The following is a 13,754-nucleotide window of genomic DNA, read 5'->3' as shown; positions in this document are numbered from 1 at the left end:
GAGCGCCCACCCTATTGACTTGTTTACCTCTCAACGGTTCAACACGCCCTGTCGCGAGAACACTTGAAGATATTTTATGACAATTATGAGGTAACGCGTAACAGGACAAAACTTACGCCTCGGAAGCAAAGAAAATTCATCAATAGAAACATCGACAAGCCCTTCATTGAAATTGCTTGTTTTTGGTTTGGGTTTTTTTCCCCCAAAAAACTGGAATGGAAACTCAGAGATAGACAGCTTTCGATGTTATTGAAAGTTTGACTTTTTAACACCCAAAATGGGGCCAAATTTCCACCAGGCAAGACATGAGGAATTAACAGCAGTCCTTTCATATCTTCAGGGAGGGGAGTGGACGGGCAAACATTATTGGCTTTGACATAATCGGGGCTTTCTTTGGGGTGATCTTGGGATTTGCTATTTGAGCCAGTAAATTTGAGTGATGCAATAGTGGTGGGGGAAAAAGTTGTGCGGCTTCATCAATAATGGATGGGTGAGAGAGTGGAGGAAGGATGGAGTGGGCGAGAGAGAAAATTTGGAATTGAAAAGCAAATCCCAGCCGGCCGTAGGTTGTGTACAAAACGCCTATCTGCGGAAGAAAAAACAAAGTCTGCAGGAGAGCTGTGGAAAACCGAGAAGGAAAGCGAGCTTGGTTTGTAATCAACACCAAATGCGAGTGGCATTTATCTGCTTCACGCAAACAAAGACAGTTGATGTGTAAAAATATCGAACGTGCTGTTTCGGAAAGCGATGCGGCTGCGCTTGCTAAGAAAATGTACGACTGGAGTTTCCCCACAATCGACCCACCTCGTGGAAATTGTCCTCAGTGATGCCGCTGTCTTCGATGTGAAGGATGCTTTTCAGCGTCTGCACGTAAAGAAGGTCCACCTCCTCCAGGTCTTCAAGGAGCAGCGGGATGCAGCACAGCTGCTTCCACACCAGAGGCGCCAGGTGAAGGTCCAGGGGCTTCTTGGTGCGAATGGCCACGCCCATCAGGATGCCAAGAAATTTAAACTGGAGCATGTGCTCATCCAAGCAGGACGACGGGTTGAGGAGGAACCTTGGAAAAGACCCGCCTTGGACTCATGAACAGTTCTGCTGTCAATTTAGTCACTCAGGAATTACAAGTCACTAAAACCGTTGGATTTAATTGTTATTTTCTCAGGCATCCATGTTCAAGAATGTTTTGTGAAATAAAGGTATGTGAAACGGTTCATTTCCATATCCTTCCTTAACTCATTCAATCCCAGCCATTTTCACTGGAGCAACCCCCTCAATGCCAGCGTTTTACTGGATTTTGACTGATCTTGCAAGGCCCACAGAATATTTGGTTCTAATGCTATAGAAACACGGAGCCTACCAAAATAAATTTTGGACTTTCTTCCTTCAGCAGAAAAAAAACTTTGTTTCTATCTTTTTCCATTCTTCAGCAATCGGCATTACAAAATGGTTAAGTTTCATGAAAATGGCAATTCCTGGGCAAAAAACGGAGAAAAAGAGCTTTTTTGTAAAAGCATGCATTTCAAGCACGTGAGGCACCACTGCCACCTGCTGGTCGCCTTTTCACATGATTTACAATGCAAATGGGCTATTCTCATTCACAGATTGCATCAGACCCTCCTCTCTATGACGCAAAAAAAAGACTTAGACGTACAAGTACGTCCTTGGTAGGCGTGGCCTAATTTTAAAAAGACATACAAGTACGTCTCGTGGAATGAAAGAGTTAATATTGCTGAACTGTTTGTGTGAATTTGTAGTCTTGACTCATACTTTGGGTATTATAAGAATTTGTGTTCATGTACAGTTCACATCATGTGCACTGTGCATTTTTCATCGATCGGCCATTGTATCGGTTATCGTGTTTTGTTGAGCCCCAATATCGGTAACGCATCAGCCCCCAAATCCCATATCGGTCGGGCTCTCTTGTCTAAAGTAATAAAAATAATCAGAGATTTGATTGATGTTTTGCCTCACCTGTCTCTGTTGTAGCCAACTTCTGCCGTGGCATTGGGGGAGGGGATGAGCAGATCCACCACACCCGTCTCCAATTCCTACGAACCCGATTGGAGACCAACGAGAGGTGAGACGGACAATCGATCACGCACGCATCAATCGAGTGGCCGATTGCACCATACCTGACACATTTCTGTGATGGTATCGTCAAAGACGCCCCCCGCGTCATCAGCTCCCTCGCCCACCAGCTTGACCTTCCAGGCTCTTGAGGGAAGACGGAGGTCCGAAGCATTCAGTTTCACAACCTGCCGCGCAATCTGCACGAAGATGGGTTTACACTTCCGTCCCCTGCAAAAACAGTCAAAGATGGAGAAATAAAAACAACACTCAGTCGTGAGGAAGAAAGCAAGGAGGGGGATTCCTCCACAAATCAAAGTACTGACTGACCTGGTGGAGATTCGCTTGACAGTGATCTGGGGCCCGTAGTTCTTGCCTTGCACCATGGTTTTGCCAATGGAGCGCACCATGGGTAGAGTGTAGACTCTGGGGGCCAGCAAGGGTCTTAATTGGCCCTGAACGATCCCCCAGGTTCCTGCGTTGTAGTGGGAGGTGCAGCTCTGCAAATCAGACATCTTAATTATCAAAAATTGTCATGTTCTTCTCTTAATGAAAATGGGAGGGAGAGGCCTGGGACATTTTGGGTTCACATTTCAGAGAATGGCAGCTGGACAACAAAAGGAAAACTCATTTGAGACAAATTGTCATTTAGTATTGTCTGAATGCAATCAAAAAGGTAAAACATCAAAAAATCTATTTGGCATCTGTATGAAGATGTCAGGAATATTTGTGTGTCTCTCTGTGTGTAGGGGTCCCCTCCCCCAATACCTGGTTGTTTGGACTGAGGTTGAGAAGCCTCCAGGATGAGTACATCAGGTCGGAGAAGTGATAAAGGAGGCGTAGGCGAGCCCTCACTGCCTCCATGCTGACCTCCTTGAGCGCGCCGTACTGCGGGGGGACAGCCACAGGCAGACCCAGCTGGAGAGGGACTGAAGAGCCTGAGGACGCGGCAAGTGTCAGTTGAAAGACAAAAGACAAGTTGCGCACAGGTCAGTCTGAGTGGATGAGAAAAATTGATCAGCGACTACATTTTTTTTTTTTTAGGCCAATGGTTCTCAAACTTTTAAACCAATTACCACCAAAAACAAGTTGTGTCACCAACTACCATCCTAATGACTGATAATATAATACAGTAGGGTAGTAGGCCTAAGCGTTCATTATAAACAAGGCATACTTTTGAGCAAAAAAGTATATTCAATATTATCTTCAAAGAATGAATGGATGAATGTGTATTTATTTATGTAGTACAGTCAAACTTCGGTTTTCGAACGTCGAACAAATCGGATTTCGACCAGATTTGTATGCCTCGGATTACGACCGAAAACCGGTTTTCCGACCAAACCTGAATACGCCACTTGACTCCTCTTGGCTTCCTTACACGAGGAAGTGACTCCTCGTGTAACGTTCATTGTGAGCAGATGTCGCCTTTCACCCAAACTCGGCTAGGAGAGGCTCTAGCTCACCACAACCGGATTGAGGATAAGAAGAAATAGACAGGTGGGCATTCATCTGACTGACAGAAGGTCCGATTCGCTTGACGAGTGACAGACTAAGCACTGACAGAAGTGGGTTTTCGTCTGTCAGCGTAATCTAGGGTGACCAAACGCCCCCTTTTGTCCAACTTTTCACATCCTGTTCTGTCATCCCGGGGGCATTTTATAAATTTGTGAAAATATCCGGCTTTGATTGTTCTTCATGGGACCCATTAATGTGGTTAATGGCTTTCATTTGTATTGTGTTCTTTTTTTTCCCCCTTTTCTTTTGAGAGTTATAAAGTATGGGATCTTCGAATATCATTTTAATACCTCGAGACTTGAATGTCTTTTAAAAAGATACCGTGGTCTTTTACGACCTTTATTTTTAATACAGAACACAAATATAAATGCAACACTTGTTTTCAATGGCATTGCCCATGAGCCGAATTCAAAGATTGTTTTTGACATGCACAATGCGGTAAAACTGCACATTTTCAGGCACCCATGTGCACTAATTAGCATCTTGATGTACACCCGGGGCGGCCCGGTGGTCCAGTGGTTAGCACGTCGGCTTCACAGTGCAGAGGTACCGGGTTCGATTCCAGCTCCGGCCTCCCTGTGTGGAGTTTGCATGTTCTCCCCGGGTGGGTTTTCTCCGGGTGCTCCGGTTTCCTCCCACATTCCAAAAACATGCATGTCAGGCTGATTGAACGCTCTAAATTGTCCCTAGGTGTGAGTGAGGGCGTGCATGGTTGTTCGTCTCTATGTGCCCTGCGATTGGCTGGCAACTGGTTCAGGGTGTCCCCCGCCTACTGCCCGGAGATGGCTGGGATAGGCTCCAGCACCCCCCGCGACCCTAGTGAGGATCAAGCGGTTCGGGAAATGGATGGATGGATGGATGATGTACACCCGTGAGGCGGACGGGTAATCTCAACAAAGGGGAAGAGCTCACAAACAGATTTAGATTTGAGAGCTGAGGAAAAAAATTGGGACCTTTGTCCACATTCATTCTTACATCTTTGATTTCAAATCATGTAAAATAGGAGCAATAACAAAAGAATTGCATTTCGATTTTTGGTCAAAGTATTTCAAACAAATGCGGCGTGAGAGTCAAGTCCTGTGTGTATGTTGACCTGGTGCTCGGGGGGGCACAGATGGAGCAGTCCACGCTGCACTATGGCAGCGTCCAGCCGTGATCTGGTTGATGCCCTTGCTCTGCAGTACCGTTACCAGGGTTGGTTCTCTTACGTGGTTGGTGTGGCCCAGACCCAGCTAAAGTGATAAAACGGGGATTATACACAAACATGAAAGCGTATTTTCAAAATTACAGTGGAAGTCATTGAGAGCATTTCCGTGAGGGTTTCAGCGGGTTACCTGGCCCTCTAAGTTGCTGCCCCACGTGTAAACGTCTCCCGTGGACGAGAGAACCAAAGTGTGCTCGGCCCCTGCGGCCACATCCTGAATGTGAATCCCTGACAGAGCCGGCACCTGTTGGGGACGGTTGTGGTTCCTTGCCCGGGCTTCTGGCAAACCAATCAGGCGGTCTAGAGCAGAAGATATAAAACATTTTGGAAAAAAAACAAATGAGGAAAAAGATTGATAACCTTCAAAAGTATTTATTGCTACACACTTTGATACATCTTAATAATATATCCAAAAGAACACATTTTATTCTGCAACTATTCAAAACTGAGTGTAAAGTTAAAATAATGATTTAAACATACCTTTCCCGAATGTGAAAACTTTTCCATCTTTTGATAAAGCCACAGAGAACTGTGTTCCACAAGCCACTTTTTTGATGCCAATTCCACACAGCATTTCCACCTTCTAGGGATTGAAAATTCAAATGAAGAACAAGCACATCAGCCACTATAACACCAAACGAGTGCGCTCTTCCCTCTCATGTGTGCTGTTGAGATCGTCAAGCAAGCCTAACCTGAGGTGAAGACTTGGCTGTCGAATTCCCAAGTCCCAGTTTGCCATAGTCTCCGTCACCAAAAGCCCACACCATCATTCCATCAGCAGAAACCACCAATGTGTGGTTCAAACCACATGCAACCTGAAGAGTGGAAGAAGCGTCGTTGACACCGGCGGCAGCAATGCAAAATCAATTTTCCCGTCAGTAAATCTGACCTGACCAACTTGATATCCTTCCAGAGCCGTGACCTTCTCTGGCAGCTTCTTGTTAGAAGTGTTTCCCAAACCAAGTCTGCCGTAGTCACCGTTGCCAAAAGTGAAAAGCTTTCCATCAGCTGTTACCACGGCTGAATGTTTGAAGCCGCATGACATCTACAGAGAAAGAAAAAAAAAGGCTATCATCAACGACATATGGCTGAATTGATTATGTCAGACGTATGGGGTCTTTGAATGAAATGATGCACGACACTTGGAAACATTTGTTAGAAAAAACCCAAATAAACCAAATGTGAATGCATGCACCTCCAGGCCCTGTGACCAGGGGAAGGGAACTCCAGTTCCTCGAGAGCCATATGCTGCCTGTTTTAGATCGCCCCTTGCTCCAACACACCTGATTCAACAGTTTCAGGCTTCTACAGAGCGTGCTGATGAGCTGATCATTTGAATCAAGTGTGGTGAAGTAGAGAGAGATCTAAAACAGGCAGCATATGGATCTTGAGGAACCGGCGGTCCCTAGCCCTGCCTGAGAGTTTGCTTCCCCATTGGAAGGTGCGCAAGTGACACTTAAGAGGACTCTCCAATGACCCAGAATGTTCTGAGTCGAAGGCAAGCAGAGAAGTCCAATAAGAAATCGTCACTCTTATTCAGGTCGGGGAGAGGGAGTTCCATCCTTCCAGGCCTTTCTGTTATTGCCCACTTGAGCAGTGAAGTCCTCCCGTTGAATGAGGGGTCCTCGGTAAGTGAGGTCTCCAGCAGCCCCTTCCAAGGGCTCCAAAACAAGGTGGCTATGCTGAGGCTACAATCACACTGCAGGGTATGATGCCCGACTCACATTTGTTTGTTTTTTTTTGCTAAATCCGATTTTTTTTTGTAGTTTTTCGCATTATAAAAAAAAAGTGATTTCTAATGTAAACGTTAAGCGCCCGTGATGTGACAGGCATGCACAAAAAAAGCATGACGTCGAGTTAAGTGAAACAAAAAAAAAAGACATCACGTGGCACAGTGTTTACATAAGTAAATTGGTCCTGCGCGTAGGGGCTTGTTTTAACATATTACATCGCAGGCGTAGCGAGGTGGGAGGAGGTTGAAAGATTTGGGGAGTATGAAGCAACACTCCTTTTCACTCTCCTTTTCGTGGACACGTCTCATGAAGATGACGTCACGTCACTGCCATGCGTAATAAATGAACTGTCTGCAGGGCTGAATGACTATCACCACATTGAGTTTATGCTACATGTTTTAAGTGGGAACAAAGTAAAATGTAAAGATAATTGTTCGTCAAAACAACGTTGCAGTTTCACGGATGATGTCTGGAGTCTCTCTGCCACCTGCGGGGAGCACGTATTGGGCTTTTGATGATGTATAGGTCGGATAAGCATTCATAGTGCAGACGCATCACATACATATCCGATTTATATCCACATACGAAAGAGGCCCAGGATGGATTTGATGAAAATCGTTGCACTGTTCACACTGCATGAAAAAAAAAAATCATACGTGTCCCATTTGATGTGTTCATTCTTCCTGTGGGGTCCATTTTTTAGCAGTTCACTGTTATTCTACATTTTTCTGCATTTGTTGTACTGTTTAAATAATTGTTTGAAATGAATGGGGGAAAAAAGCTTTTTTTAAAAATTACTTCCTATGTTGTATAATATTTAAAATGCGGTTGACTTTGATTTCAGTATCAATGCTTTAAAAACGGCAATTTCAAAGCAACGTCAAGTCGAGGAACTGAAATGGAAAGGCGGGACGTGCCTCCGGGCTCGCCTGGCAATGCCTTAAGATCGCTCAGGAAGTTTGGTGAGAAATGGCTGGGGAAAAGAGACACGTCTGGAATTCCCCGCTATAGCTGCTGCCGCTGCGACCTAACCACGGATAACCAGAGGACGGGGTGATGGATGGTGACTGAATACAATGTACTTCTTGTGACTTTGGGAGAGGACTGACCTGCGCCACCTCTTCTCCTTGAAGAGCTTCAATCTGTCTTGGTCGGCGTTGGCGGTCACTGTTTCCATGGCCCAACTTGCCATAGTCACCATCGCCCCAGCTAAATACCTCACCGCTCTCTGTCAGCGCCATGGAGTGGCCGTCGCTCCCACATGATGTTACCAACTGGGTCACCACAAAACCTGATGAACACCATGAAATTTACAGTCAATGCTAACAGTAACTAATAAGTAACTACAGGAAAAGAAAACTTCTCGTAAGTCCCAACTCAACCCTCTTCTTAACGAATCATAACCAATTGCAGACATTTGAGTGTCACTTACAATTAATCCTACGAGAAAACTCGCACAGATAATATGGATGATTTAACACCACCTTGAAGAGCTGAGATGACGGTGAGAACATGCAGGTCATCCGAGTTGCCTTGTCCCAGACGGCCATAGCTGCCCTCTCCACAAGCCAACACAGTCCCGTTAGGCTGCATAACAAAGGTGCAATTCTGACCACACACAACCTGGTGGGAGTGAGACACAGACAGATGACCAGAAAGTAGATTTCAAATATCAGCTTGCACTTGTATATGTATGTAGATGTATCAAACATTATAGGGAAAAACAGATTTTTTTCCCCTGCGTAATATAGTTAATATGCTATAAATACACAACATTGAGGGAAATTCAGCTGATTCTATAGATTAGGACGGAGAGGGGGTGGGGGGGGGGGCAAGTATCGCTCGGCCAGCATTTTTATCCAACTGTTCAATCGTTGACTGAAAATGTCAATCACCTAGTCAATTGATTTGATTTAAATAAAATACAAACTATTATAGAAAAAGGTTTTGTTTGAAATTTTTTTATATAAGAACTGACTGTTTAATTTATTAAATGAGTTCTAGATATGGTTGGGAATAAATTATTTTGTTTTCATTTTACATGCAGATGCAGTGGCCTCACAGTTCTGTGTTCAGGGGTTTGAATCCGGGCTCTGGCATTGTTAGCATGTTCTCTCTGTGCTGTTGTGGATTATCTCTGAGAACCTAGTCTTCCACCCACATCCCAAAAAAAAAAAAAAAAAAACATGCATCTTATGTCAACTTAAGACTCTAAATTTTCCATAGGTGCGAATGTGCGTCTGAATGGATTGTGTATTAATGTGTGCCCTGCAATTGGCTGGCGACCAGTTGAGGGTGAATCCCGCATTCGCTCAAAGTTTGCTGGGATGCATGGATGAATTTTTACATACATGTTTTAACTACTACATACACGAATAGGCCGGACCATCTGTCCAATGAAATGCAGCAAGGACAAAATGTTTCCAACCCCTGGGTGAGACAAACCGAAGCTTGCTGAGGCACTTCCTTTTAACCTAACTGTACCAAGCGGATCCTTGGCCTCAACAAAGCTGATGCTGTGACAGTCATGCATTAACACGGATTCAAAAATAAACCATTCAAAGTGTCACACAATTATACCGGAGTTATGTTTAACAAAGCCATATACGGTACATATGCATACCTGCTGCGCCTGAGAAAAGGAAGGTGCAATGGTTGGGGTCAAGATATTTCTGCCTGCCTCGGCCAACTGGCCATGTCGTCCAGCACCCCACAAATACACATCGCATTTCCCTCCAAGGTGCCAGTCCTGGAAACACCCAACAAGCAGATTTAGTGAAAATGGGACAAATAAAATGCTATCACCATTAGTAAAATAATTACAAGCTGTTTTGTGCCATTTTCACAATTTAAATACCTCAGGTCGAGAGGTAGCCCAGGACATGATTTGTTCATCCATACCAGAGATCCATTTAGTGTTGTCCTGGAAAGACACACAGCAGAAACAAGACTAATTGAGATGCTCTTTTGATCTCAGCATAAGTTACATTGCGAAATGTATTGCAGAACAAACATGAACAGCCTCGCTTACCATGAGCAGAGCCATTTCATCTTTGGGAACGGGTTCCAGGTCGGGAACAATAAAGGACTCGGGGAAGCTCGCACCCCGAGCCAGAGCTTCTGCTGCCTTCACTGTTGTTGAGAAGCAGTCCAGCCAAGCCCATTCACTGGCACTCCAGATGGCGGAGCCAGACTCGGGTGGGCAGTGTCGGAGAGAAGGCGGCACCGGCGGGCAGCACAGGAGATGGTCCAGGTGGAGTCCCACTGCCAGAGAGGCGAGGCACTGCATGTAGGGGCTGTGGATAAGCTGCTCCCCACACACTACATGAGGCTAGAAGTTCCGAAAACAAGGGAATGAATGAAACTGGAAAGGATGTCTAAAATCATGTGTTCAAGTACCGTATTTTCACCATTTAAGGCGTCCTTAAAAGTTTTAAATTTTCTCCAAAATGGACAGGGCACCTAATAATGCAGGTCGCCTTATGTATGCACTGAGTTCTAACATCTGTGAATGCGGTTGTGTGACTTTGATGAAGGGTCTGCTTGACTAATTGATGTTGTGCTGACACGCTGCTTATATAGAGGAAAGGCGGACATAACCGAGGACAGCATGCAGATGTTAAAGTGGGAACAGGACACTCAAGGCACGTCCCCAGTAGGTGTATACAGTATATAGTACGTACAGTGTGCAAAACAATATCTCAAAAATGGCGTCTATGAAGAGACACGCCTCCGAAGCAGTTTAAACTCAAAACTATAAGTTATGCGGAGGACCATGGGAATCGAGCAGTCGCCAGACAATTCAAGATCAACGAATCCATGGTGCTTGGTGCTTTCGTTTTATAAAACAGTGCAATCTATCCATCCAGGCATGTTCGATCTGTATTTACATTTAAGATCATTAAGATAACGAGTCTGCATATTCTATTTCCATACCTTCTCATAGGCATACTGCTCCTGCAACATAAGAGGTAGTCTTTCCAGGAAGGCTCTCATGCAAGGGGCCATGTTGAGGCCAACTACACCCTGCTTCTTAAGAGCTGTCCGGCAAGTTGCCAGCACATGGTTGCTTGCCATGAACTCTTTTGAGCAATTTACAACCAGCACATCCTAAAAAACACACACAAAGAAAAAAAGAACAGAGTATTTTATTTAATTAAAAAATATACTGTTATGTATCCATTATAATCTCTTATGGGGAATGTGTAGTTCACACTCTACTGTAAATCGTTGTGTTGCAATACACAGAGAATCAGATCAAACGCATAGTCCTGCAAAAAGATGTTTGGAATGAAAGGGCGAGGCTCGAAAAAGGCAGTTTCACATTGTTCTTTGCACTTTGAGCCTCAACAAAACACCTTTAATCGCAAAACTGAGAATCACAGATTTGTAAGTGTTTTCGATAATGGGACAGCCAAAAACTTGGCTGGGCTGGACGCACATTAATCATAAAGCAACGCGCTCACATCACCTATGCACAAGTACCGGTAGTCAGAGGTTAAGGCAAGCTTAGTGCTTACTTACGCTGCACCGGCTAGCTAGCAAGAAGCTTTGGCTGGCTAGCTAGTGTGGCTAAATACGTTGCGGAGTCAGTAACAATCTCCTCCATGGCAGTGAATAAACCACTCTGCTTGACAAGTATTCTTTTTCCGAAAGGATGACGAGGCAGAGATAAAAGAAGCCATCCTAAGTGCTAAGCTAAAACAGCCTTTTAACACTGGAATTAAGTGCTTAGGTGGTCATGTACACTTTTCACAGGAGTCTGGATGTACCCGTGTCAAAGCAGGGCATATTTCAACTTTGAATATAAATAGCAGGCAAATTAATAAGTATCAGTGGTTCTTGACCTGGGTTCGATCGAACCCTAGAGGTTTGGTGAATCGGTCTCAGGGGTTCAACGGAGCCTCTGCCATGGATGTTGAGACACACACGACTCAACGTGTCAATTAATTATGACACGCTTGCTTGGCCATCACCGGCTGCCGATGATCACATTACATTGCTTGTCCAATCAGTGCTGCGGGAAATTTAGTTCGCTGAGTAGTCACCGTGTGACTGTCGTGATAGTACGTCATACAAAAAAACCAACCCCCCCCCCCCCCAGTAATGCTATGTAATTTTATTTACTTTTTTCAGTTTTTTTAATGTCTTAAATTTGTAAAAAAAAATCATATTTTTATTTTTCACTAAAGAAGGGTTTGGCGAATATGCATATGAACTGGTTGGCTTTGGTACCTCTAACAAGGTTAAGAACCACTGATCTAAGCTCTGAAGAGAACTGGAAACCAGAAATGAATTAAGGTCCGTTACGGCGGATGTCAGCGGGGAGCAGCAGCGAATGAGCTTCAAAGTATTTTAATATGGTATAAAATATTTATAATATCAATAATGTTCATTTGTTTTCACAATGCAGTCCTCAGTCTTTGACTTTGACAGTTTTACATCTGCCCGAAATCATGACCTTCCAGCTCCAAAGCGTTACTCCTTACAGATTAGACACTGCTGTCTCAAATAAATATCTGCTTTTATCTGGACATCCTGCTCCAACCACAGAACAGTGTAAAACAGGAGACATTCTTCACCTTTGATCTGTTGGAGCACACAGCAACGCCCACATCTGGAATCCACACAATATTCTGAATGGCCCCCGATCCAGCAACAACTGTTTGAACCACTGATCCATCCTATTAGGCACACAAAGTGACTCAGGTTCATACATAGCCAACTGCAGACACCATGCATGACGTGTAAGCTTTGAAGACGTTCTACACCAGGGGTGCCCATTACGTCGATCGCGAACGACCAGTAGATCAAGCACTGTTCCCAAGTCGATCCGAGTGGTGTAGAGGGGGAAAAACCCCCAAAAGAAAAACATTTGTGTCTCTGTGCATGTTAGTAATATATTTTGTGTTATAATGCACACTGCACACCATCAGTCTCACTTTCACAAAAAGTATTTAAAAATGAAAATAAAACAGGTAATCTTTAACCTACGGCGACGTGTGACTGCGTCCCCGGAGGTTGGTAGCGCTCAGCAGTCTGCAGTTGCAGCTTGTGATCACAGTTGTTGCGCTAGATCTTTTATCGTTTTCATTATTCTCATTCAGAGTTTGTTTTGTACAACTCACCGAGGGGACGGGCAAAGAATGGGAATCTGGAGGGCCGAGTGAAGCATTTTAAAACGCTACGCGTGAGCTACGATCGTTAACAGGCCGCCAAAGTGTGTAGCGTGCCTCAGCATCAGGCTATTGGTCGTCATGGCATGCGTGTGTACGTGCGCGCGGTAACGGGTCGATCGTGGGAGGTTGTTGGATCGAAAAGTAGATCTTCGGTCAAAAAAGTTTGGGCACCCCTTTTCTACACAAACAGTACCTCCACTCCCCAAAAGACATGTCGTCTCTGACATGTATCTTTGTGACATATATTTCTTACTCTCAAGGACCAGATGTTCATGAGGCCTCCAACTCCCCCAGAGGCCAAAGCAAGACCGTCAGGACTAAAGGCGACCATTCTCACTGGAGTGATGTGGCCCTTCAGTTGGAAAACACACGTTGCGCCGTTTTGTGACCTTTGTGATGACTGCAATGCAACCACAGCGAAAGCATGTGAGAAGTGAAGCGTTTGGTATGAGTCACAATATTTCTGAAAAGAATATATGATGTTTCATGCTAACAAATCAAAAAAATACCATGCGTTTAGGGTTTGCATCTTTCTCCCACCACCCGTCCGAGTCTGAGGAACAGTCGTCTGGGAAGTTTGAGATGACCTGTGGAACAGTCCAGACTGTGACCAGACCATTCTGACAGCATCTGAAAAACATGGTGACACATGAAATTCGAACCAATTAAAATCAGTCAATACATTTGTGGTCACAAGTTTATCTGCATGCACTCACTAGGCACATGAATGAAGAGACATTTTTAATACAAACTGTGCAAGCTTGTTGCAAGAAGGAAGGAGAAAATTACTTTGGCTTCTAAAAGGGCAAAAAATATATATGTACATAATATTTAGTTAACGGTCCATTGCTTAATCCATTTTGCCAACCTGATTTACATTTGTTGGAAGAACTGCTTGGTTATTGGACTAAATTGCTTAGCTGTGTGTGGAGCAAACATTCATTTGGGAACAACTCTAATATTTAGGAATGATTACAACATTGTCTTATGCACCTACAACCCGATATCATACAATCACTTAAGCTGTATAGCAAGGTCCTGATGGCGTATATTGAA

The 13,754-nt window shown here is 44.3% G+C and overlaps 1 protein-coding gene across 2 annotated transcripts in view; it reads right to left on the bottom strand.

Annotated features, from left to right (window-relative positions):
• herc1 (HECT and RLD domain containing E3 ubiquitin protein ligase family member 1) overlaps positions 1-13,754 on the bottom strand; it is an 84,546-nt gene that overhangs the window by 2,942 nt on the left and 67,850 nt on the right. For both annotated transcript variants that reach the window (XM_086106272.1, XM_086106273.1), the window contains exons 58-76: positions 13,208-13,328; positions 12,952-13,098; positions 12,102-12,203; positions 10,456-10,629; positions 9,551-9,850; positions 9,377-9,442; positions 9,143-9,268; positions 8,004-8,142; positions 7,629-7,810; positions 5,676-5,831; positions 5,479-5,601; positions 5,267-5,369; positions 4,917-5,086; positions 4,676-4,814; positions 2,836-3,005; positions 2,398-2,567; positions 2,133-2,298; positions 1,972-2,048; positions 805-1,057 (exon numbers count right to left, since the gene is read on the bottom strand). In XM_086106272.1, the coding sequence (XP_085962398.1) occupies positions 805-1,057; positions 1,972-2,048; positions 2,133-2,298; positions 2,398-2,567; positions 2,836-3,005; positions 4,676-4,814; positions 4,917-5,086; positions 5,267-5,369; positions 5,479-5,601; positions 5,676-5,831; positions 7,629-7,810; positions 8,004-8,142; positions 9,143-9,268; positions 9,377-9,442; positions 9,551-9,850; positions 10,456-10,629; positions 12,102-12,203; positions 12,952-13,098; positions 13,208-13,328 (2,884 nt within the window). The remainder of the gene's footprint in view (positions 1-804; positions 1,058-1,971; positions 2,049-2,132; positions 2,299-2,397; positions 2,568-2,835; positions 3,006-4,675; positions 4,815-4,916; positions 5,087-5,266; positions 5,370-5,478; positions 5,602-5,675; positions 5,832-7,628; positions 7,811-8,003; positions 8,143-9,142; positions 9,269-9,376; positions 9,443-9,550; positions 9,851-10,455; positions 10,630-12,101; positions 12,204-12,951; positions 13,099-13,207; positions 13,329-13,754) is intronic.

Source organism: Hippocampus guttulatus, chromosome 3, assembly GCF_054856545.1.
Source record: "Hippocampus guttulatus isolate MCC_2025c chromosome 3, RoL_Hgut_1.0, whole genome shotgun sequence".
Classification (NCBI taxonomy): domain Eukaryota; kingdom Metazoa; phylum Chordata; class Actinopteri; order Syngnathiformes; family Syngnathidae; genus Hippocampus; species Hippocampus guttulatus.
Note: the sequence above shows the minus strand (reverse complement) of the source record. Positions and strands in the feature narration are given on the sequence as shown.